Source organism: Kogia breviceps, chromosome 14 (genome assembly GCF_026419965.1).
Source record: "Kogia breviceps isolate mKogBre1 chromosome 14, mKogBre1 haplotype 1, whole genome shotgun sequence".
Classification (NCBI taxonomy): Eukaryota; Metazoa; Chordata; class Mammalia; order Artiodactyla; family Physeteridae; genus Kogia; species Kogia breviceps.
This window is the reverse complement of record NC_081323.1, coordinates 88061840-88086466: the sequence shown is the minus strand read 5'-3', so window position 1 is coordinate 88086466 and position 24627 is coordinate 88061840. Positions and strand designations below refer to the sequence as shown.

General features: G+C 56.1%; 1 protein-coding gene across 6 annotated transcripts in view; it reads left to right on the top strand.

The window, feature by feature from the left end:
• SDK1 (sidekick cell adhesion molecule 1) overlaps positions 1–24627 on the top strand; it is a 786274-nt gene that overhangs the window by 669016 nt on the left and 92631 nt on the right. For 5 of the 6 annotated variants that reach the window (XM_067012701.1, XM_067012698.1, XM_067012699.1 and 2 more), the window contains exons 23-28: positions 5483–5592; positions 7234–7384; positions 7949–8186; positions 14797–14912; positions 16213–16402; positions 18907–19005. In XM_067012701.1, coding sequence (XP_066868802.1) covers positions 5483–5592; positions 7234–7384; positions 7949–8186; positions 14797–14912; positions 16213–16402; positions 18907–19005 — 904 coding nt within the window. Of the gene's footprint in view, positions 1–2064; positions 2101–5482; positions 5593–7233; positions 7385–7948; positions 8187–14796; positions 14913–16212; positions 16403–18906; positions 19006–24627 lie in introns of those variants that run through there. The other variant, XM_067012703.1, reaches the window with a different exon arrangement.

The following is a 24627-nucleotide window of genomic DNA, read 5'->3' as shown; positions in this document are numbered from 1 at the left end:
TCCCGTTTCTCCTCGAGAGGCTTCGTGTCCGGCGGGAGAGAAGGGACAGACACAGACGCCGTCCCCCCGACACTTGGGACAGACACGGAGGAGGCCGGCTCCGCTCTCGAGGTGACCCCCGGCGGCGTGGAGCAGCTCTGGGTGCGGGGCTTGGGCCAGGCACAGCGCGCCCGCAGACTCAAGGGAGGCAGGCCCCAGGGGCCCCCAGCGCGGGGACAGCCGTGCGCGCACGGTGGCTTCCAGGAGAAGCCTCTTCTTGGGTGGGGGAGGACTTTATGGGAAAACCGGTTCCTAGAAGGATATTTCAGGGGGGACGTGAATAAGGTGGCAGACACCCAGGAGCACGTGGGGGGAGGTAAGACTGGGGGGTCGGCCTCGAGCCTGCGGACGGTGAGGGCCGTCCAGCGGAGCCTGGGCCGGCGGGTACAGCCGTGTGCCAGCTGAACTGGATGATTGACCCGGTCTCTCGCATCATGGCCGCCACAGGGGGGGCCCAGAAATTCCCAAGGCCTGTGCGCTGTGGGCATTGCAGGCCGGACCGCGTAGGGTGACCGATGGGGACAGCCGGGGCTCCGTGTGACCTGTGACTTTCTAGCTGCTCATCAGGAAAGCGGACTCGCTAGGCCAGTGGCCGTGACGGGACCTGAGGGCGGGCTAGCCGGCAACCCTGAACCTTTGCTCTGTTTCAGGGAAGAGAGGCTTTTCTAAGAGATGTCATTCTTTTCTTTTAAGTCACTGAGCTTGACTCTCCAAATAGTGCCAGGGACCGGTCAGGAGCTTCTAAACTGGGGTCCTGTCAGTGAAATCAAGTGAAGGTAAGAGAGGCCCAGGGGCCTCCCAGCATGGGGCCGGGGGGGGGGGTTGGCGGGGAGCAGCCGGCATCGTGAATGAGGCCCTGGCTCAGCGGCCGGAAGCGGGACCGTCCTCCTGGCGGTCGGGAGGCACGAAGGCCACGCGGGGGTCTGAGACGTCCTCATGGAGGGACGCCAAATGCCCGGAGGAAGGAGGACGCTGCCGAGGGGAGAAAGGAGGGGCCGGGACAGACGTCGTTTAGGGGTCACCGCGGGCAGAGGAGGAAGCAGAGGAGAGGGGGCCGGAAAGCCAGAGGAGACCAGGAGTCACAGACCCAGGAGAGCAGCATCTGAGATCGAGGAACGCTTGAGGCAGAGGACCGAATGGTCACGTCACAATCCTCCTGCTTCTGAAGAGGAGAAGAGTGTTAAATCGTTAAAAAGTAAATGAATTAGCAGCTAGCAAGGTAGTGAGGAGGCGGGGGGAGGGCGGGGATCCAGCTTCTGGCTGTTTCGGGGCAGGAAATCTCCTCCGGAGCTGACGTCAGTCAGTGCCAGGGGCCCCGCCCCGCCCCGTCCCGCCCCGCCCCGCCCCGCCCCCGCCAGCTCAGGAGGGTTGCAGGCTGTCCGGAGAGCCCCGTCCACCCTGAGTCCCTTCCTGGCTGTGCCGCGATCCGCCAGCAGTGCCACGCGGAGGGGCCCCGGCTGCCCGGGCCTCCCTGGGGGGCTCCCTGGGGGGCTCAGGCATGGGGACACAGCTCAGACCCGAGGGGACTCGGGAGCTGCGCAGGTTGCCTGGCAGAGGCAGGTTTTCCTGCTGACGCCAGCGTTTGGCAGGTTTCCAGCGAGTGGATTCCTGGAGCACCTTCCCCCCCCGCCCCCGCTCCCGCTCCTCAGCGCTGGACGAAGGGAGAGCTGCTGCCTCCCGCCCCGCCCGTCCCGCTGGTCCTCTCCCTGCGCAGCTGCAGGTACCTCGTGGGCCTGGCTAGTGCGTGTCCTCTGAGTGGCCACTGATCCCTGGCCTCCGGGGGCTGAGCTCATCGCGGCAACTCGGGCTCTGATGGAAAAACCGCTTGGCAAGGCTGGCGGGGTCTGGGACCCCAGGAATTAAAAGAGCAGGCGTGTCCGAAGGCGCCAAGTGCAGGCCGGCCGTGGGAGCAGCGGCCCAGAGCCCTGCCGTGGAGGTGGGCGGTGGGGCGGCCTCCCCCGGGGCTTTAGCAGAGGACAGCGGGCTCCGGGCTCCGCGGTGGGGCCTAATGACCACCCCTGCTGAGTGACATTTGAAATGTGTGGCATTTCTGCTCGTGTAGTAAGTATTGTAAAGTGCTGTCTGTTAGCTTTAAAAGAAAAAGAAGGAAAAAGATGTGTTAGAATCCCAGCCTCCCCACGGAACTCTGGTTTGTTTCATCTTTAAAGAATGCCGCCACGGTCTCTGCCCAGCGCATCGCAGGGAGCGGCCGCTTGCTTCTAGAAAGTCCGTCCCCGTGATGGTCTTGAAATCCAACGAGAGGAGCCCAGCAGGGATCAGAGGACTCCCCTCCCTCACTGAGAAAGATCCTGTCTCTTTAGATCCAAATGTAAACCTTTTATCAGAGAAATCTAACCCCTGCCACCGCCGAGGTCTAGAACTACAATCGTGTTTTCGGTAATAATTTGTTTCTGGAGCTCAGTGCCAGGCAGCGCGTTTTCAATACTGCCTTGGAAGTCACACACGTGTGTGTCTGTATTCACTCGTGTGTTAAACCAACGGGTCGGGCCCTGAGTTTGGGCCGGACCCTGGGGGAGGTGCTGGGGCTTCAGTGGCGAGTCAGACCCTGAACGCACCTCGGGGGCTCGTGGGACAAGTGACAGCAAGCGTGGAAGACGCCTCGGGAGGAGGCGGAAGGCGCACCGCGTGGCCTGTGGCGGGACGCGGGCAGGGTAGGTCGCGTGGTGGGGACGTAGGCTTGGGGGCCCGGGGGTCTCTGCTGCAGCTTCGCGGCTCCACTGTGAGAGCACGAATGTGGGGCCGGCCGTACACGAGCCGGAGAGCGAGGCCGCGTGCCAGTGAAACTTTACTTCCAAAGCAGGAGGTGGGCCGCAGGTTGCAGGCGCCAGCCAGAACTAGAGCCTTGTTGCACGAGTCTGCCTAAGGCTCCTCTGCCTTCAGGCCTCTGAGTGTGTCTGCCTTGCTGCCTAGGCTGTGGCCCAGACCCTGTAAAGTGAGGCGCAGGCCCAGACGTTGCCCCCGAGCTGCCCTTCTCACCGGTTCCGCGTCTCACGCTGCCGTCTCCTCGCGGCCTCCTTCCCTGCACCGACCCGGCCTCCGTCTCGGGTGCTCTCCTCTGACCACCTCCGCACTGCTGGTCCCCTCATCCGTGAGCAGCGCGAATCTCCGAGCCGCGCTGTGCGTTCGAGTGAGAACGGGGCGCGATCAGCCCCGCGCCGGGGCGCGTGGAAGGTGCCGGCACAGCACAGAATTCGGACACCGCCTTCTGGCGGCCTGGCCGGGGGCACAGTGGGGGGCGAGGGGGTCCCGTTCATGGAGGCTTCCCAAGGGCCTGGTGCCGCCCAGACCCGGAGGAGCTTGCCGGCTGCGTGGAGAAGGAGCCGGGGGCTGGGTGCGTTTTGCAGAGGTCCGGGCGTTTGGGACTATAGGATGCCGTTAGGTCGTGGGTGCTGGGCCCGCAGGGAGAGTTGGCAGGCGGGGTCCGCAGAGACAGTGTGCGGTAGCCGCCTGAGCCCCCAGAATGTGGCCTCTATTCAAATCCAGGTCTTCTAAAAAGGAGCCAGAGCACTGCTGGGGGTGGGGGGGCGACCTCGGGTGTCCCCGCCCCACACTGGCAGTTTACGCTCATCAGAGCGAAAGCCCCACAGCCAACCTGCAGCCCCTCCTGTGGGGTCCCGCGCTGAGGACGCGGCGAGCTGGGCCCCTCGGTGCAGGGCCCTGGACTCCGGCCGCGTCCTCCCGGTGTCACTTCAGCGGCTCGCTGCTTTGCTGACTCCCGGCCTCCTGCTCCTTCCCCGCCGTGTGCTTTCGGCTGGTCGCTCCATATTTGACTTGGATGCTTTCTGACCCAGGTGAAGTCACGGTAAACAGAAAGTGAACCGCGTTGGCGTGTACGGTTCACGAGTTAGCGCCTCTGCAACACGCACCCGCCCCCCTCCGTCCGGTTCCGAAGCCTTTCCCGGGCTCCACGCAACCCCCGTGTGCCCGTCGGGCTGCCACCACCCTCGCCCGCCTCCCCCAGCCCCTGGCGCCCGCCAGTCTGCATTCTGTGTCCGCGGCCTCACCTAGTCGGTGTATTTTGTGAAATGGACTCAGACAATACGGGGCCTTCGGGGCCCGGCCCCTGTCTCAGCGTCACGCTTTGGAGGCCCGCCCGCGCCGTCGCGGGTGTCGGGGCCCCGTCCTTCCCCCGGCCGAGCAGCGTCCACGCTGCGGCTGCGCCGCGCTTTGCTTCTCCATCACCCCTTGAGGGGCACTCGTGCTGCTTTTCCCTTGGCTGCTGTGAGCAGGGCGGCCGTGAGCGCGTGTGTACAAGGACTTGTGAGGGAGCCAGTTTGCACTTCTTCTGGGGGATGCACTTCTTCTTCATGTGGCGATTCTAGGTTTTCGAGGAGCTGCCAAGCCATTTTCACGCGTTTAGTCAAGGGCACTTGGAGTTTTGCGGTCGGTTTCTTGGGCACTCATGCCGCCCGGCCCCGTGTTTGCTGTCCCCCTCTCGTCCTCCGCGTCCGTCTCTCCAGTTTGCCAAGGTCGTTTGAATTCCCGCGCCAGCCTCCCATGACCACCTGCCAGCCTGCCTGGGACAGGGATGCGGGGAGCTGAGGAGAACTCAGAGGCTTCCCCGGCCGGTGCCGACCCGTGTCTCCCCGTCGTTCTCTCGCTGGGACAGGCCCCGGGGCTCTGCAAGGCGGCGCCAGTGGGGCAGAGAGACGGGGGCAGGCAGAATTCGAAGCTGCCTCAGAAGGTGGCGAGAATCACGACAGGTGTGGCTCGGGGGCAGGCTGGGTGGTCCTGGAAGGGTCAGAGCCACGTGAAAATACCTCCAGGGCAGCCGACTGGACGGGAAGTTCTCGGACGGACGGGGAGTAAGTTCAGCAGGAGGTGGATCGCTGGGCTGGACCAGAGGGCAGGCAGGGCGCCCCACTCGGAAAGGGGTCAGCTGGGCCCCGAGGCGGGTCTTTACCACCTCGGCTGGTTCCCAGGGCAGCAGCGAGTGCCCTGCGGAAGGACCTCCAGTGTCCCGGCGAGCGGCGGTGTCTTTGGTGTGTGTTTGGGCAGAAGGGGTCAGGGTGGGGGCGGGAAAGGCTGAGCCCCCTGCTCGGCCGCGGTGGAAACGGCTCTGAACCCTCCGTGAGGACGCCCGGCCACCCGGGTCCCGTGGGGTCCCGGGCAGGTCTTCTCTGACGAGTTATGCCCTCGGCAGGAGTGAAGGACCCAACGGCCAGGTCCTGTCCTACACCCGCGGTCTCAGGGCGCTCGGGCAGCTGTGCCCGCCCGGGTCCTGACTGTGAGCTGGTGACTGAAGCCCCCCAGACCCAGTGGCAGGGACAGAGGAGCCCACGTCTCAGAGGCACGAGTTGGGGGTGCGCACACACGGGGCTCAGGCCGCCCCACCCGTGGGGGCCGCTGGGCGGCCGCACGCACGTGGATGGCAGCCTCCGCCCGGCGTCGTCCGGCCGGTGCCAAGACCTCCCTTCCCCAGGTTGGAGCCGTCGGCGACGACGAGGAGTGGGTCACCCTCTACGAGGAGGAGAACGAGCCTGACGCCCAGACGCTGGAGATCCCGAACCTCACGCCGTATACCCATTACAGGTGAGAGGGGCGGGCCGTGAACCCCACACGAGGAAGGGGGTGCCCCCCACAGGTGGCCCCCATCTGCAGTAGTGAAACTAGCTGCACGAGTGTAAGCGGGACACTTCCAGGCGGCCGTAACAGCAAACTGAACCTTTCGGGGCAGGAGACACGGTCGAGCGTGATCCCAGGGGGACGGCACCCGACGCCGGGTCAGCCGCGTCCTACCACCAACGTCGCCGGCCAGGCAGCCAGCAGCGTGGCTGGTGTGTTAGGCTTAGTAGCCAAGACCCACGTGGTTGGAGATGGGGTGCTTTTCTTTACGAAACTCCACGCCCTCTGGGGACTGTTACGTGCTGTGTGTGCACAAAGCCGACGTCCTCAGAATGCCCTTCTGCTGCCCCCTCCCCGCCCGAGACTAGCGCTGATCAAGCACTTAACGTGCCCTTTAACCTTTGCTCCTTGATCCTGAAACATATCCAGGCAGTAAAGCCTCGGCCTTAACAAAGGGTAGGGTGATCCTGGGCTGGTAGAGACATCGTGACCTTCCCATAAGGTCACTGAAGGAGGTGGAATTTCCAGTTATCACCAGATGCTGAGTGTGATAAAGTCACTCTTCTGCCAGGATGGATACATTTCATAAGACCGGGGACTAACTCAGGGAGTAAAAGTGAAATTACATCTTCGCGAAGAACACTTTTCCAGTACAATACCAAACTTAGGGTTTTTTTTAAAAAAACCTAATGAGAGATGCTGTTTAACTTACATTCATTTTAACATCCTTCCCACGATTAGAGCAGATGAATCAAGATACTCTTGTTTTCAGAGAAAAACATTCAGCATAAAATGACCTGTTGGGATGCAAGACTTGCCGTGTGAAACTAGTATAAGCTATATAGTTATTTCAAAGATCAGAAAGTATGATTAGAGATCAGTGTCCCTGTCTTAAAATCACGTAAATTTAGGAAGCCCCTGTAATTAATACGTGTGTCTACTTAGGATATTTTTTCTGGTATGTAAGTTCAATTCGAGTAGTTGTACATATTAATAAAGAAGAGATCAAAACTGAGAACATTAACATCGACTTTAAAGAACATCTAATTCCGCCCTCGTTTTATAGATAAGGAAAAAGGCAAGTCACCGATGGGGTGAGAGTCGCAGGGTGTGGATTCTGGGGCCGTTGCTCCGTTCCTGAACCCGCAGAGAGTGGCTTGCAGGGCACCCTCTGTCGTTAAGAGACGCTGGAATTTCAAAGCGGTCACATCTGGTAGCGACATTCTGCCACCCCACTTCCATTAAAGGTCTACTTGAGCTCTAACCCCCTGGCCTCGCCCTAAACTGGAACCAGCCAGGGGCATCTGATGGCACAGATTCTGGCCACGTAACCCATCCAGTCATGCTTCCCTTGGAATATGGGAAATTGCTGAGCTGCGGTGCATTTACCATCCTGTGGAGGCTTTCAGGGAAAGAGGCCATATATGTAGTTCACACTTTTGATGAAACCAGGTGGAAAGAGCGCGGCCTTGAGCAATGGCCTCTGTGACGCGGGCAGCCACACATCTGCCCCCGCCCAGCCCATACCCCCGGGAGCTGTGGGCGGGTTTCCGTCCTTCCACGGCACCTCTTGTGCAGAGCAACTCGGGTCGTCGGCTCTGCTTCCAGGTTCCGAATGAGACAGGTGAACGTCGTCGGTGCCAGCGCCTTCAGCCAGTCCTCCCGGGTCATCCAGACCCTGCAGGCCCCCCCGGACGTGGCCCCCACCGGCATCACCGTCCGAACCGCAAGCGAGACCAGCCTGCGGCTCCGCTGGGTGGTGAGTTGGGAGGTTGGGGGGCCTGCGTGGGAGCCCAGAGCTTAGTCGTTTCCTAGTCTTGCCTTGTCCCGGCCAAGACTAATCTCATCGTTAGACCAGAAAGTATTGCATCTTTACAGTCGGTGTTGGATCTCAGACCAGCCCCAGCTGTCTTATTAATTAGTAGCATGACCCACTGGCTTCTCGGAACCGAGGAATATTCTTTGGGGAGGAAAGCGGGTGGCCCCACAGGCTGAACCTGCGAAGCCCTTAAGCCAGGTTGACACGGAACCGATACTGAGTATTTGTAAGAGAGCCAGGTGGATATTGAATCGGAACATTTCCCCACAAAATTAAGCTGAAATGTATTAAAAGAAATCACCTCCATCCAAAGTTACTGACAGGGCTTCATTTAATTAACAGAAGAAAAGTTCCAGGGGAAAGTAGAATAAAGGTCATGAGAATATTCACCCCAGGATATCTTTTCCACGGACTGGGCCCCCTAAGACAGGCCCGTGCATGGAGACCCTCACGGGGGGGCGGCCCCGAGACCTTGGCTCACCGCGGACTGTTGTCCACTTGCAGCCTCTGCCCGACTCACGGTACAATGGGAACCCCGAGTCCGTGGGCTACAGAGTTACGTGCTGGCGCCCCGACCTCCCGTCCCCTGCGCTGGCCCACGTCATCAGCGACCGGCTGGAGAGGGAGCTCACGGTCGAGGGGCTGCAGGAATGGACAGAGTACGAGCTGCAGATGCAGGCCTTCAACGCCATCGGGCCCGGGCCCTGGAGCGAGTCCGTGCGGGGCCGGACACGAGAGTCAGGTGAGACGAGGGCTGGCCGGGCCCTCCCCGAGTCTCCCTGGAGACCGAGCTGAGCGTCCGCGGTGCCACTGGCGTGTCTCGCTGCCTCGTCCCCCACTCCCCCGCCACGTCTGTGTTGACACTTTCCTGAGTAATTAGGTCCAACTGCATTAGAGCCCACGACGACGCTGCTTTGAAATTGGTGACGAATTCTACCAGGGGCTAGACTCGCATTATTATCTTCTTAATTAGGGGCAGTTCTCAGCAGCAGTGATGAAAAGTAGGAGTGTACAGAGACTCTGAGGAGATCTTTATAATGCCAGGTGTTCGGGACCTCCTCCTGATAAAGTCACGCGTGTGATGTGTTGAGTCTCCCCGGCGCTAGAAGATAGACGCTCAAGAGTTCGATTGCTTTAGCACAATGGTAGTTTACTTCTCTCTCATTACAGCCTAAGATGGGTGTTCTTGTTGTGGGGTGGCTCTCGTCCATGAGGTGATTCAAGGACCCAGGCTCTGCTGTCCTGTGAATGAGCCGCCACCTGCACGCGGCTGCCAGAGGGCAAGCGTGAGCAAAGGGTGGGCGCGCCTGCATCTCAGCAGCTGCCCAGGGACGGCACACATCCCTCTGCTTAGGTCCGCGGGGCTCGGGGTGCGGCTCACGCGCAGGAAGGAAAGGGGGCCTTTCAGTGGTCTCTCTGCAGAATGCTCCTCTTCTAGGCTTTGTGGTCAACAGTGGTTGGCAGGACCCTTTCTGGCCTGGTTCGAGCTCGTAGAAGCACAGAAAAGAGTGTTGCTAACACTCTCTGAGGACGCACAGGCCAGCTCTTTCCACTAGTCTGAAATAGTGAGGTTTTCTCCTGAAAAGGAAGAACGTCTCTGCTCCTCTCACCATCCCCGTGTCCCGTGATGCTCTCCCAGTGCTTGATGTATCCGGTGCAGGGGGAGGGGCGGGGGGGGCGGCGCTGTTCAATACCTTCCTGACCTCCACCCAACGAGGGGTGAGAAGAAGGTAGAAAGTCTGAGACGGTGAACTAGCTCCATTGTGACTTAGCTGTTTCCTCGGAGGCTTCCTGAGCCCAGGGCGTGTCCTGTCTCCTCAAGGCTCCACAGGTACAAAAGCAGAGAGGTCACCCTGGAAGCCCGTGTGGGACGGGAGGGCAGCCGGGGGAAGCCAGCACCTCCCAGCAGTTGTTTCCACGCTGGACACCTCAAAACGTAATAAGTACATTTAAATGAATTAAAGACTTTCAATAGGAAGATGAATAAGTTCTGAGTAACCTTGTGTACAGCATGGTGATTATAGAAAGTTGTTAAGAACTGAATCACTGTGTTGTACAACTGGAACCAGTATAATGTTGTATGTCAGTTATAATTCAAATAGAGAAAGAGAGAGAGAGTCACTAAGAGAGTAGATCTTAAACATTGTCACCACAAAAAAGGAAAATAAACAGTAATTATGTGACCTAATGGAGGCGTTAGCAAATGCTATGGTGGTAATCATCTTGCAGCATATGAGATTAAAATGTGCAATATGTTGTATGTTGTACACCTCAGTCTTACACAATGTTATATACAAATCATAAAAGTAAAACCAGAAATAAATATTAAAGTCTTTAATTATTAAAGGAAAGCGTGAAAACTTTAAATAGAGATTAAAACACCATTTTAAACAGTTTTTTTTTTAGGAAAAACAAATAAAACAGTCATTGAATAAACCACTCTGATTGAGGTCAAAAAGTGAGTTAGACACTGATAAAGAGGGAATTACCAAACTGGAAGCTGGAAATGAGTAAAAAAAAAAAAAACTCAAAATACAGTGCAAAGACATCAAGATTGAAAGTATGATAGAGAGGTTAAAAGACATAAAGAATAGAATGAGAAGGTCCAACATACATTTAATAAGACTCAGAAGAGAAAGGGGGGTGGGAAATGAGAGGGAGGAAGTATGTGGAGATGATGGCCGAGAAAGTCCAGAACTGATATAAGACATTATGTATCAGACTGAAGACATGAATCCTGAACAGAATAAATAAAAATAAGTCTGCACCGAAATGCACTGCACTACAACTGCGAATACAAAAGCCAAAGCGCAACCTTAAAAACATCTGGAGCAAAGGCGTCTTACCTACAAAGACCATTTGAAGCCAACTTCCCAAGAGCAAGAGAGGCCAGAAGACAATGGAATAATGATCTTGAAGGAGCTGAAAGAAAATAACCATCAACCTCAAATTGTACACCTAGCTGCACTTTTCAAGGGTATTGTTCAGAAAACTACAAACTAAACGTTATGTAAAGATGAAGAAAGTGTCATTAAAAACAGAAAATAATACTTTGGGGTAAATTTTCAAAGAGCAAAGTAAACCAGTGGCAAAATTGCTGCATTGAGACTATATTTTTGTAAAAGTCCTTCCAGCTGCTGAACAGCCATCTTTACAGCGGTCAGAGGCCATCACTCCATGTGTGAACTCCCTCCAGTGTTTTCTTCTACCTCTGCTCTCCTCAGACAATCTTGGATCGCCTCTTACGCGGACTCTGAAAAGACTTTGCCGAGCAGTGTCGCTGTCTGAGGTATAGATTTTGTATCCAGAAAAGCACTGTGGGCTCGCTTTCGTCTCGGTTGACAAATGTGTGTACGTGTGGCCAGAAGAGGGCCGTGTGCAGGCCAGCGGAGCTGACTGTGGCCGTGCTCACAGCTCACTTGCTGAGAAAGCTTCTGGTCTCGAGTGAGAATTGTTCCTACGGCTTACACTTTGCTTTGCCAGCTATCCTGTTCTTTCTTCTTTTGAGGGTTATGGCTTACAGAAAATTATCTTTCGTGTTTAACTGAATGTTTGTTCAGTGAGAAATTTTGGTTCAACACGTATCTCTTGAAGAAGAAGAGAACAGTTTTGGTTCAGCAGGTGTTTCCATTACAACTTGATAATGGGGTTATTGAGCTTCATTTCAAGATATGGGTGGTTCAGATTTCAGATATTTTTAATACCAGAAGAGTGGGCTCCTTGGGACCCCTTATGGGCTGTTCTCTCCTCTAGGGAAACTGGTGCTGTCATGTTGGCCCCTCCATCTGGGGCTGGTCCTGGAGGGGTTCAGTACCCCCACCTCCAAATGGAGCTTCCAGAACCTTCTGCTGCAGGAAGCTTCTCACCTCTGATCCACAAGCCCCTCCCAGCTGTGGCAGCTTTGATGTCTTGCCTTCCCTGGTGCTGCCGAGGTTGGACAGGTAGAGCCTCCCCGGCAGAGAAATCAGCCCCTTCAGAGGACTGGTCCTGCCAATCGCTGCTCAGCATTTGGCGAAGAGGGCGAAGGGGCTACACGGGCCCACTGGCGGAGTGCTACCACCACCACTGATGGGGGACGGGGACGGGTCAGAGAGAGCTGGGGAGGAGAGGAGAACTGCAGACCCACCTCTGGAACCCAGCATCACCTCAGTGAAGATAGCCGTCCATCGGTGCTTAGAAACAGCACGGTGCGCAGGCGCGCTGAAAGCCAGCGGTGGAGGCGCCGAGCAGAACGTCTTGAACCACATTTAAATGAGGTTTCCAGTTTTGAACTGCAATCACGCTGGTTTCATGACACCTTATGCTATATTAGGATATATTACAAGGGTAAATGAGGCCCTAAAAATCCAAGAGACTACGTGAGGAGCAGCTGTGAGCTGAGGGGTGAGAAACCCTGTAGAGGAGAGAGAACAACAGAAGGAAAAACGCATTTTAAACGGTATTGTTTTTAACGAAAGGGGAGATTCTAGGATGGTCTCAAAACTCAAGATATCAGGTTGGGAAAGAAGTTGAATCTCCTTCAGGTTAGGTAATGAGTAAGATTTTTTTTTTTTTTCAAATCTTAAAACCATAAATACTGGGCTTCCCTGGTGGCGCAGTGGTTGAGAATCCGCCTGCCGATGCAAGGGACACGGGTTCGTGCCCCAGTCCGGGAGGATCCCACATACCGCGGAGCGGCTGGGCCCGTGAGCCGTGGCCGCTGCGCCTGCGCGTCCGGAGCCTGTGCTCCGCAACGGGAGAGGCCACAGCAGTGAGAGGCCCGCGTACCGCAAATAAAAAAAACATAAACAGTTTGTAATTAGATGGCAGAGTTTATCCTGGTGGGACTCGAATCAGCTGAAATGTTCATCCTGAACACTGCGATTTCCTCCGCCTGTCTTTTCGTTAGGAAACCAGCCGTGCTCTAGGCGCTGGGGCTGAGTTGCTGTGATCACAGGCTCGCCCTCGTTCTCTGGAGATGTGGACGGCCCGCCAGTAAATGGATGCACATGTCACTGCATCTTAGAAAATCAGCTATTATTTGTAGATCTACAGTGAGAGTTGGGCGCTTACGGTTTCAAAGATTAACCCGAAGGAAACGAACGGTTAAGGATTGAGAGAGGTTGACCGTTTGTGTTGCCATGACAATGGCTTCTCTCTTCACAGGCAGGGAGGGGAGTTTAGAACATAGCACTCGTATCTTGGGCATAGAGTATATTTTCTGCTCTCACCTGATTCCCAATAAAGTCAGGCAACGAAGTCAGATAAATGGCAGGCTTACCTTCTCTTTGAATGGTAATGACTCCTTTAATTCACAGTTGATTCTAGGTGCCAGCTTATCACTCCGTTTTTTAGAAAATAAGCACGGGTGTAAACAATGTCCTGGTTACTGCCTCGGAAGTCGCGACACCCGGTGGGAGCCCCCAAGGCACAGAGGGCACAGGTGACGCCACGGGAGCCACCGCCAGAGGCAGGGGGACACACAGGGTGGCATGCGTGGCAGGCGTGCTCCCCTCCAGGGGCCGAGTGAACCAGAAACCAGGAAGATTCTTTTCCTGTGACGCTTGTCTGCTCTAATAAGTTAATATCGTTCTGTTGAAGGACTGAATAGCGGAATGCATGACTCTCAGCTGACATACTTGGGAGGAGAACGTTTTTATCGGCCCGGTGGGCTGACCTACATCTTCCCTCTCCAGAAATGTCGGGAGGGCCCCTGTGCTTGGGACAGACGGGCACCAGCGGTGGCATCTCTGTTTTGTGGGCGCGTCGGCTGACCCGCGCCGGCAGCCGGTCTGGTGCCTGAGTTCTGAGGACAAAAAAATCGGTCAGTGCAGCGAGTGGACAGAGAGAGAGAGGGGCCACTGCCTCGTGGGCATCGGGGCCAGGGAAGTCGCCCTGGACAGAGCACAGAGGTGGCTGAGCACGGGTCCAGCGCCCCCCGGAAGCTCTCGCCCTGGGAGGCGGCAGCCTGTTGCCGGGCCTCCTCTGCTCTCCGTCTCAGACCCGCCAGTTGTGGGCACAGCCGGGTCAAGCTTGCAGACGACGGAGCAGCACTTCTTCCAGGCCCCGCATGGATCCTGGCATGTTTCTTAAAGCCTGTGTTCATTTCCTGGGGCTGCAGTAACAAAGGACCCAAAGTGGCGGCTTCAAACAACAGATATATACTCTCTCGTAGTTCTGGAGGCCAGAAGATGGAGACCGAGGTGTCGGCAGAGCCGTACACCCCCTCTGGAGGGGCCGGGAGCGTCTGTCACAGCCAGCCCCCAGCTTCCAGAAGCTCCTGGGCTGTAGCAGCACAGGCCTAGTCCTGCCAGGGGCTTCGCCCCACGTGCACATCTGTTTCTTCTCATACGGACACCAGTCCCGTTGGATGAGGACCTACACTACCCCCGTGTGACCTCATGTTATTAATTACGTCTGCAACGACCCTGTTTCCAAATAAGGTCACATTCTGGGTATTGGGGTCTGGACTCCAGCATAGGAACTTGAGGGGACACAGTTCAACCCATAACAAAGCCCAAATCACTTCAGTGTAGGAACTCAAGGAATCATAGGTTGGGAGCACTGTCGTCGTGCACACACACATTACTTTCCAGATTCAGACTGACTGACGGACAGAGTCACCTTCACAGTGGCTGTGCCATGGGAGGAAGTACTTATGCGTGAGTGAGCGGATGGACGGAGGAGTGAGTGAATGGTTGGATGAGTGAGCAAGTGAATGAATCAGTGAGTGAATGAATGAAAGAGTGAAGCAGCCCACAGGGCGCTCCTGGGGGGTGACTGAGACGATGCCAGAGCCCCATCACGTGTTACGTACCCGTGAGATTCGTGAACTTGACGCGTTCTCCTTTTCGACTGTGGAGGCTCTGGGGGCTGCTGAGAGCGGCCCTTTTCTGGGTGCCTGTTACTCGCACACAGGGATGTGCACTTGGTAGACCTCCCCTCCCCTCCCCTCCCCTCCCCTCCCCTTGGTGCAGATCAGAACCTCACCTCCTCCCCTCTCCACCCACCTGCCCCCCCCCCCACAAAGTGCCCCGTTTAGAGATGTCAGTAAACTGGTGTCTGAAAGTGAGGATTTCCATCTAAGGTGAAAGTCGCAGGTCTCACAAGTTAATATAAGAATCAGATGAAGCTTATTGTCTTGCTGGGTGGACTCGGGTGAAACTGAGCTCCGAAATACCCCGGATCTGTGGAGTTTGTTGCTAATATTAAAGAGATTTACAGTTCTGTGCGGGCTTAATCGGATCACTGCAAAATGTTCAGAATACATTTGCTGTTTCAAGGACAACTTGATTATGTGGGTAAAAATTAGACCTTTATTTGTAGAAGCCTTTAGACTTTGGGTGCCAATCTGTTTAACTCGTTCTCTGCAGTTCCTTCAGCTGCCCCGGAAAATGTGTCAGCCGAGGCCGTCAGCTCCACCCAGATTTTACTGACGTGGGCTTCGGTGCCCGAACAGGACCAGAATGGACTCATATTGGGCTACAAGGTATGTGCTCAGGTGGCCTTCCTCTGCTCGCGCTGTGAAGGTGCTGTCACCCGTCTCCCCAAACCCGTGAGCTCGTGTTTTCCCGCCAGTCTCCAGCTCTGGCACGTTTCCTGATTCCACGTCACGTGTCTCATCTACCTTCATCACAGTCTGGAGATGAGGCACCTGTGTGCCCTGTTCACGTGGCCCAAGACAAGGCACTGCAAGCTCCGAGCCTGTCTCCTCACTTGTGAAGTGGGAGGAATGACGGTAGCTCCCTCCCAGGGTTGGTGTGAGAAGTGGCTTATTCTGTAAAATGCTAAGGACGTATCGTTAGATCCCTGTGCGTGTGTCTGCATGTGTGTCATCAGCGGTGAGGGTTGGACACCTTCCAGCTCCTCTGGAAGACATTTCTGGGTTTATTCTCGTGTGTGTTTACCCAGACCCTTAAAAACCTACTCTGTTTTTGTTCCATCCCCCCCCCCCAACCTCAAGAAGCAGGACAGAGCTTCCTGGATTTGGCCCCGAGGCCACGCTTGTCTCCCGCACTGCTGCCTTCTCCTCCCGGCTTTCCATTTAGATCCTGTTCTCTGTTTCCCCCACCTGTCCTCGCACCCTCCCCCAGCACCGGCATTCTGGTGGCTCCCTTCTGGCCCCTTTAGACATGGCGATCCCGCTGAGTGGGTTCAGTGACCAGCACTCCACACCCCCTACCTGGACCCTGGAGAAAAGCGCTCGCCAAGCCCTTTTCAAAGTCCTCCCTGATGACCGCCTCTTTCACGGCCTTCTGGTCACCGATCTTAGGGACCAGTTCCGAGAGCGCGAGCTTAGGGAATAAGGGGGAGCAGGCGGGCCGTGGAGGGGGCATCTCAGCGGGCCGTGTCTGCAGCGTGGGCAGTAAATCGCCCAGGGGCGGGGCCTCGGGTTCAGGGGGAGAGCACGGGTCTCCTGAGGCAGGAGCCTAATCTCCCGATGAGCCAGGCGAGCGAGCGGCTGCCGGCCCCTTGTACAGGAAGCAGAATGTCTCTGTGTTCCTAGCGAGCCCTGGTCTCAGTGGCTGCTGCTGGGCACCTGAAACCCTGCGAATTACAGCAGGGCGTCTGGCTCTCCCAGTCCGGCCGTGGCTGGGGCACGGCTCCAGCTCTGCCTTCCAGTCTCCCATCTTTCCCCCCAAATGCCAGCGGACGGGAATTAGATCCCTAAGCCCTCAACACAGCTGCCCAGGGGAGGACCCTCAGCGGCCCGGTCCCTGCCACGCGGTCCTGAGGCCCCTCCTCGCACACCGTCCCCCTGACCGCGCCCCCTGGTGTGTCGCGCTCAGATCCTGTTCCGCGCCAGAGACCTGGATCCCGAGCCCAGGAGCCACGCGGTCCGAGGGAACCACACGCAGTCCGCGCTCCTGGCGGGGCTGGGCAAGTTCGTGCTGTACGAGCTGCAGGTGCTGGCCTTCACCCGCATCGGGAACGGGGTCCCCAGCTCGCCCCCCATCCTGGAGCGGACCAAAGATGACGGTACGTCGACGGCCGTGCCTTGGCGCGTCTCCCAGGTTGGCTGTCGCCATCCAAGCCCTTTGGATGGCCGTCCTTTCTAACTTAATTTTCAAAACGCCCTTTCTTCCTCGTTTCAGCACGGGAAAACGAAACAAAGTTAGTTGTTTTCTGGTCACTGAGCGCCTCTGTGGCCAGTTTCAGCTGGAGTGAATGTTCACAACCTCGTTAACAGCCGGGCACAGTTTCACCGTAGCTCTGCTGTAGGCAGTGCAGTAAAGGCCGGGCAGGCCGGCCCAGAAAAACCTAAGGCCTGGTGGTGTTGGCACAAACCTGGCTGAAAAAAACCCACTGCAGAGCCCGTGCCTGGATTCTAGATTCTCTGGGCTTCCCGCTCTCGTTTGCATAGTGAGGGACCATTAGAGGCCCCGCAGAGCGCCACGCCTGACGGGCTCCCGGGGTACCCGGGATTCGCAGCCTCAGTAACAAGTACATCTTGGCGGCATTGTCTAAATCATCGGGAAATCCGTTTCTCCCCTTTGCAGATGCCAGACACCTAAGGGTTAGCTCCTTTACGTGATCTTTGTTACATAGACCGTGCTGGATATTCTGGGGCAAAATGCCAGTCTCCCCTCAAGAAACCCAGCCTCAGAAGCAGCTGACAGAAGTGAAACACCCACAGATTTTCTTAAGCATCTTTACTGAAGTAATTAAATCAACCCCCCAACGCACTGTGACCGCTGAGTTGACAACATTCTCTCCGTGTTCCTGGGAGACACCCGTAGCTGGGCCTCCCCTGGGTCAGAAGAGGGGGCGCCTTGAACCTGGTCCTTCCCTGGGAGCTGGTCTCGGGGCGGCTGGGATCTGAGAGGGACCGTGTGACCTCAAGGTCATGTCTTTGCCAAACTCTATGCTCTGTCGGGGGCCACACACATAAAAAGTAACAGGGGCTCTTAGTAACTGTTCCTCAGACGCGGGCAGTTATCGTGGTTTCTTCCCAAAGTATAGGCTGGGGAGTCATGGACTGATTTCTCCTTTTCTCTCACAATCCTGATATAAACGTGTTTCTCCTTCCCCTCATTCCATTGTGATGCAAACGATCAGCCCTGGGGACGGTGAGGGGGCAGAAACCACAGAGGACAGACAGCAGAGTTTCCTGTTCCTGAATTCGGTCCCGCTGTGTGAGCCCATGGCCTCCTCCTCTCATTTATTTTACCTGAACACAGGGGTCACAACACATGTTTATTATTTAAAGTACTGTTCTCAACTTGATGGCCCGAGGCAGAATCGCACGGCCCTGGAATGACCGTAGCACACGTCACTTTATCTTTGTATTGATCGCTGCACGCTCCTTGCGTCTCACCTGGGAACCAGTCAGCTCTTAAGTTCCAACGAGAAGTTCCCGTGCTGGCCACACGCCTACTCGCCTCTCCATTTAAGCAGATGTATTTTACGCTGGCCGTAACCCTGTGATTCAGTGGTGCCGGGATACATGGCTGGTTTTTGAATTACTGGTGCGCCAGACCGCACAGAAGCACTATTACACGTGTCTGTGGACATCGACTCTTCCTAATTCAGGCCTATGTATTTACCCTCTTACTGAGCCTATACCTACACGGCAACACATAATGACCCACCAGGCCCACTCATACCACATAGTAAACCCAAGCCCTGGACCCCTCACAGGAGCCCTCTCTGCGCTCCTCATAACATCAGGCCTAATTATATGATTCCACTTTAACTCGACTCTCCTGTTGACTCTGAGCTTCTTAACAAACGCCCTAACAATATACCAGTGGTGACGAGATGTCGTCCGAGAAAGTACCTTCCAAGGTCATCACACACCGACCGTCCAAAAGGGGCTTCGATACGGAACGGTTCTGTTCATTCTATCAGAAGTCCTATTTTTTACGGGCTTTTTCTGAGCCTTCTACCACTCAAGCCTCGCACCCACCCCCGAGCTAGGAGGATGTTGACCACCAACAGGCAAATTCTCTGGGGTGATGCAGGAGAGGGGTCGTGTGCCTAAGAGAAAGATCACTGGCTGTAGCCATGTTACTGGGTCAATCATTGTAACCTCCGTTTGGAGGTAGGAGGGCCCTTCGGCCGTCTTAGTTATCTGACGCCCGCTTGGTGGATGTCCAGCGCAGGAGAGGAATCGGCTCAGGTTGGTGAAATCTCTCCCGTGGCTTGACGTACCCTCTACGATGCTGCTGAGAGACCGGGCAGCTGGCTTTAGGTAATGCGCTCACAGGACTCGCAGCACAGCTCAGGAGCGCTGCTTAACGCCGCTTGGAAAGCAGATGAGCTGGGTTCAACATGAGGCGCTGTCTCAGAATCGTTAGGGAGACCCACAGAGATTCCAAAAGTCACTCTCCCAGAACTTAGAGCAATTCACCCATGAACGGGGTCGTCGGCAGTCCTGGCTGCCCCCGGCCAGCCCGCAGAATGCTCCCCCGTGAGGCCCCGTCGTGTACCCGCGTGACGTCCCAGCGGTGCCTGGATCACCGGTCTTTCTTTCCCTTCAGCCCCAGGCCCACCCGTGAGGCTTGTGTTCCCAGAGGTGAGACTCACGTCCGTGCGGATCGTGTGGCAGCCGCCGGAGGAGCCCAACGGCGTCATTCTGGGTAAGGGGGCGGCAGTGACGAAAGAGATCACAGCTTAGAGAGAGGTAACAGACAGAGCGATTTCATCCACTTTTATTAGATGTCTAAGAGGTTAAAAAAAAAAAAAAAAACCCGTCTACAGGCGCCTGGCATCTTCTGAACTGAGAGACTGCAGCCCTCTAACCGTCCCGCGCTAAGGTTTCTTTGCGGAACGAAAGTTACGTTCTGTTAGCCCAGAATTCCGTGTTCGTTCGTGGTTCGTGACAGCACCATCTGGAGTTGACCTTCCGTCCCCTCTGAAGTAACCCAGCTATTCTGATGTGTGTTTGGAAAACCACGGGCTTGTTTTTCATGGAAGTTTCACTCCCAGGCTTTGCCCCGAAGTCCCAGAAACGCCTGTCTTCTGCTGCAGGGCCTGCACCTAACCCTTTGAGGAAGTTTCCCGAGTGAACTGCGTGCTTAGGTCTCAGGGAAACGGTTTACTCGGAACTTTTCGTTCAGAGCGCCGGCTCTGATGGCAGCTTTGATGAAAAGCCTTAATTTGCCCTAGTTTCCCAAAGGCAGCAGATTTCCTTTTCAAAAATCATCAGCCGCTTTGTTCGTTCGCCCTTTTTCGCCGGGACAGAAAAGGGGCCTCGGATATGCCCGGCCTCGTGCTCAGAGCCGTAGGGGAGGAGTGGGTAGGATGCGGGCGGGCCGTGCTCGCGGGGTAGACACCAGCGGCACTCCCACACGGTCGCGATGCGGCAGGGGTTCCAGGAAGCGCCCCGCAAGCCGCGCCTCCTGGGCCAGGGGGCTCAGTGGGCGGAGGGCATTGTCGGGCTTTGTCTTGAGGGTGGGTGGTAGCAAACCACAACCTGGGTCCGCTAGCCGGCGCCCGGTAAAGCCAATCTACCGAGGCTGGGTCGCGGTGAGGGAAAGCGCGGCCTTCGCTGCAGGGCAACAGGCAAGGCGTCCAGGGCAGCTGGTGCTCGAAACACCCGAACTCCCCGGAGCGTTTCAGCAGAGCGGTTTTAAAGGCCAGGCGAGGGAGGGGGCTCGCGGGCTGTGCGATCAGCTCGCGCGCAGCCCTCTGAGTGCCTGGTGGTGAGGTCACAGGGGCTCGGCCACGTGCTCGATCCGCAGGCTCCGGTAGGTCTGGGGACCACGGTACGTGCTCGGGGTCATTGCGTCGTTGGCGTCTTCCACGTGGTGGAGGTTTTAGCGTCGGTAAAACACCTCGGGGTAAGGGCGTCAGCTACTGTTACCTGGGAGCCTCAGAGAGGGGCTGCAGTAGAGGATACGGGGAGGGTCCATGCTGGGAAGGCCCCAGAGGGTCCCGCTCAGTTGCATAAGTGGTTTCCAGATCCTTGAATGGAGCGCCGCCTTTTGCCTGTGGGAGCACAGACCTCCCAGAGGGAGACGGGGGCCGGGCCGGGCTCTGGTTGAACCACCGGGAGGGCCGTGCTTCGCGCGCAGGAGGGGCCAGAGGCCCAGACCTTTCAGGGTGGGCCTTTGGAGTCCGGGCACGAGTTCCGGTATTTGCCCCAGATGCAGGCCAGCACTGAGGTGCGGCGTCACCTCCTCCTCGGCCACGGCAGACCCCGCATGCGCCTGCCTGGGTTGCCGGGGCTTGACGCTGGGGCCACAGACACGGCTTACACACAGCAGTCAAACGCACCACTTCGACCGGCTTTTGAGCTGAGGATTACAAGATTCGGCTTAGGAAAGGGTTTCACTTCATTTTTTAAAAAAATTTGAAAATCTGTGCTGAGAGCCGTAGGAAGCCACCCAAGGACCTTGAGAAGCGAAGTGACACGATCGGCGATGTCTTTTGGATAATATCTGGCAGCCGTGAAAAGGGTGAAGAGAAAGGCAGAGATTTATTGAGTTCTGGCCTCGTTAAGACGGAGCCTGGGGCGCCCGAGTCGTCTGCCCGGCAGGCGGGGGGCCCTTCGGCGCCGCTCTTTCCTTCTACAGTTCCTACAAGCCACTTTGCTGTGGTGACAGTGTTTCTGAGCTAGGGGGCCTCTGGAACTGCAGGTCTTTGCTATTAAAGTCACGATAAACCGCCGGAGAAGCCTCTGTTGCAGTGTGCGCTTCGGATCCCGTGCAGCTGAGGGACCCCTGCAGGCCGGGCTCAGGCCCTGGGGCGGCAGCGGTCTGCGGAGCTGGCTGCTGCGCGCCGGGTTTCCGGGGGCCCGCACGCCGGCAGGGCCCGCCCCCGACTCAGTGCCCAGCCTACCGCCCTTCCTGGAACAAGCGGGGCGAGAACCATCTGTCTACCCAGCGGGTGCCCCAGCAACGGTGCGGCACAGGAAACGTTTTCAGAGCACAAGATGTGAGATTGCACCTGTCGCTTCCAGCCCTAGGAGCCTTCCAGAGCCGCGTTCTCTGGGAGGGTCGGGGGCCCCGGCTGCTGCCCCAGGCCCCCGCCCCCGCCTCTGCTGATACCCCGGCTCGTCCGGGTTCTGGGATCGTCTGTGTGCTCTCCGCAGCTTTCCCGGGCCGGTAAGGATTCGCTCCGACAGCAGGACTCCACGACAGCAGGACTCGCGTGGGATTCCCTCTTCGCGTAGACAGCCGTGTGCTCTGGTTTTGTTGCTGTGACTTTGAACTGCTCACCCGAGGGCTTCCCTGCCAGCACGGTGAGGTTCCGGCGTCCACCAGCTCTGGGCCGTGGTCCTCGCCTGGTTCTTTGCCAGGAGGGACCCCCTTCTCCGGGCCGCTGCTCTTCCTTTGACAGTCTCATCAGATGGCGCCTCTGCCTGCGGCCTCCCCCCTCTCCCATCCCGACCCGGGCTCGGCTCTTCTCCTCTTTGCTCCCAGAGCACCCGCGCTCACAGTCACAGCACGAATCCTCCGTCCCCGGGAGACCGACGGCTCACTTTAGAATCGTGTCAGCTGCTTTCAAGGGTGTCTTCAACATCAGGTTTTCTGAGCAGAAAAGCACGTGTACGACGCAGATAATTTAGATAGCGTTTCACATTCGTCCGGTTTAGAACCACAGGAAGTCTGCCGCTCCGCAGCAGAGGGGAGGATTCGGGGGCGCAGCGTCACACGGTCTTGTTGGGAGCGTGACCGGGCACGGCTGCGGGGGCGCGATCCGGGCATGGGTGCAGCCCGTAGCCCAGCTGCTCTCCCTCCGGGTCTTAACCCTGGAGAAATCCTCACGCCTGTTCACACGAAGAAACGCACAAGGAGATCCACGGCAGAGCTGCTTTAAAGAGCAGACAATTTTAAGAAGGCAAGAACTGGAAACGATCCAAATGTCCATCAATAAGGCAATGAAAAGGTAAATTGCGGGCTATTCATTACAGCAGAAATCACGGTAGCAATTAAAGTAACGAACAAGACCTACACGTGTCAACGTGAATAAGTCTCACAAACATCTGTTGAGTGAAGAAAAGCAAGTTGCAGAAGAATATATCCAGCTTAAGAATGTCTCTGTACATTTAAGCACTCCACAGACATTACCATGTATCATTTATGGCTACACGTATGTAGTAAAAGTGTAAAAACTTGGCAGGAATTTGCAATAAGTTGAGAATAGGGGTTACCGTTGAGGAAGAGGATCCAATAAGACCACCAGAATAGCTTCAACTTTTTTCTGTCATATTTTCTCTCTTAGAGAGATAAAAACAAAGCCCATAAAAATTTGGCAAGATCTCAAGATTTGTTCAGTGTGTGATGAATACTTGGGTGTGTGATCTGTATTATTCCAAGTATTTTTCTGCATGTTTGAAATACCTTATAATTTTAAAAGGACAACTATAAATTAAAAATAACATATTCACTATAAAATTCTTAAATACAATTCACAAAAGTAACAAGAAGGAAATGGAAATCACCCACAATTCCACCACCTAAAAATAATGTCAACTTTTTTTCTCCCAGTCACTTTTGGTATCTGAACTATAAAATAGTTCCTACTTACAAAGGAATCTCTTCATGCTAGTGTATTTATGTTATAGTGAATAATAAAAAGACACAGCTGTCCCTGCGCCCAGTGTAGGACGTAGAACGCCGCCAGTACCGCTGAAGCCCCAGCAAGAGGTAGACACGCCCCCTTGCTTTCTTTTCCTTTATGATTGTACTGGTGTTACAGTGAAGCCCAAACAACTTCATGTTAGCGTTGCACGCTGTACACTTTGTGTAAGTTCCTGTTATATATTTTTCTGTGACTTGCTTTTTCTTTCAACCTTGTGAGTCTTGCTTATCTCTATGGCGACATCAACACGCTCCCTGGTGGTCCAGTGATCCAGTCCTGCATATACAGCAGCCCACCCCTCCATTCTCTGACATGGACATTTGGAGGCTCCCCTCCGCACACCTAGGCACAGCCTCCTTGGGTCACAGAGTTTGCACATTTTCAACTTTACACAGTGTCGCCAGACTGTTTTCCTAGGCGGTAACCCCAGTTTACACAGTGTCGCCAGACTGTTTCCCTAGGCGGTAACCCCAGTTTACACAGTGTCGCCAGACTGTTTCCCTAGGCGGTAACCCCAGTTTACACAGTGTCGCCAGACTGTTTCCCTAGGCGGTAACCCCAGTTTACACAGTGTCGCCAGACTGTTTCCCTAGGCGGTAACCCCAGTTTACACAGTGTCGCCAGGCTGTTTCCCTAGGCGGTAACCCCAGTTTACACAGTGTCGCCAGGCTGTTTCCCTAGGCGGTAACCCCAGTTTACACAGTGTCGCCAGGCTGTTTTCCTAGGCGGTAACCCCAGTGTCGCCAGGCTGTTTTCCTAGGCGGTAACCCCAGTTTACACAGTGTTGCCAGGCTGTTTCCCTAGGCGGTAACCCCAGTTGACACAGTGACGCCAGGCTGTTTCCCTAGGCGGTAACCCCAGTTGACACAGTGTCGCCAGGCTGTTTCCCTCGGCGGTAACCCCAGTTGACACAGTGTCGCCAGGCTGTTTCCCTAGGCGGTAACCCCAGTTGACACAGTGTCGCCAGGCTGTTTCCCTAGGCGGTAACCCCAGTTGACACAGTGTCGCCAGGCTGTTTCCCTAGGCGGTAACCCCAGTTGACACAGTGTCGCCAGACTGTTTCCCTAGGCGGTAACCCCAGTTTACACAGTGTCGCCAGACTGTTTCCCTAGGCGGTAACCCCAGTTTACACAGTGTCGCCAGACTGTTTCCCTAGGCGGTAACCCCAGTTTACACAGTGTCGCCAGGCTGTTTCCCTAGGCGGTAACCCCAGTTTACACAGTGTCGCCAGGCTGTTTCCCTAGGCGGTGACCCCAGTTTACACAGTGTCGCCAGACTGTTTCCCTAGGCGGTAACCCCAGTTGACACAGTGTCGCCAGGCTGTTTCCCTAGGCGGTAACCCCAGTTGACACAGTGTCGCCAGGCTGTTTCCCTAGGCGGTAACCCCAGTTGACACAGTGTCGCCAGACTGTTTTCCTAGGCGGTAACCCCAGTTTACACAGTGTCGCCAGACTGTTTCCCTAGGCGGTAACCCCAGTTTACACAGTGTCGCCAGGCTGTTTTCCTAGGCGGTAACCCCAGTTTACACAGTGTCGCCAGGCTGTTTTCCTAGGCGGTAACCCCAGTGTCGCCAGGCTGTTTTCCTAGGCGGTAACCCCAGTTTACACAGTGTCGCCAGGCTGTTTCCCTAGGCGGTGACCCCAGTTTACACAGTGTCGCCAGGCTGTTTCCCT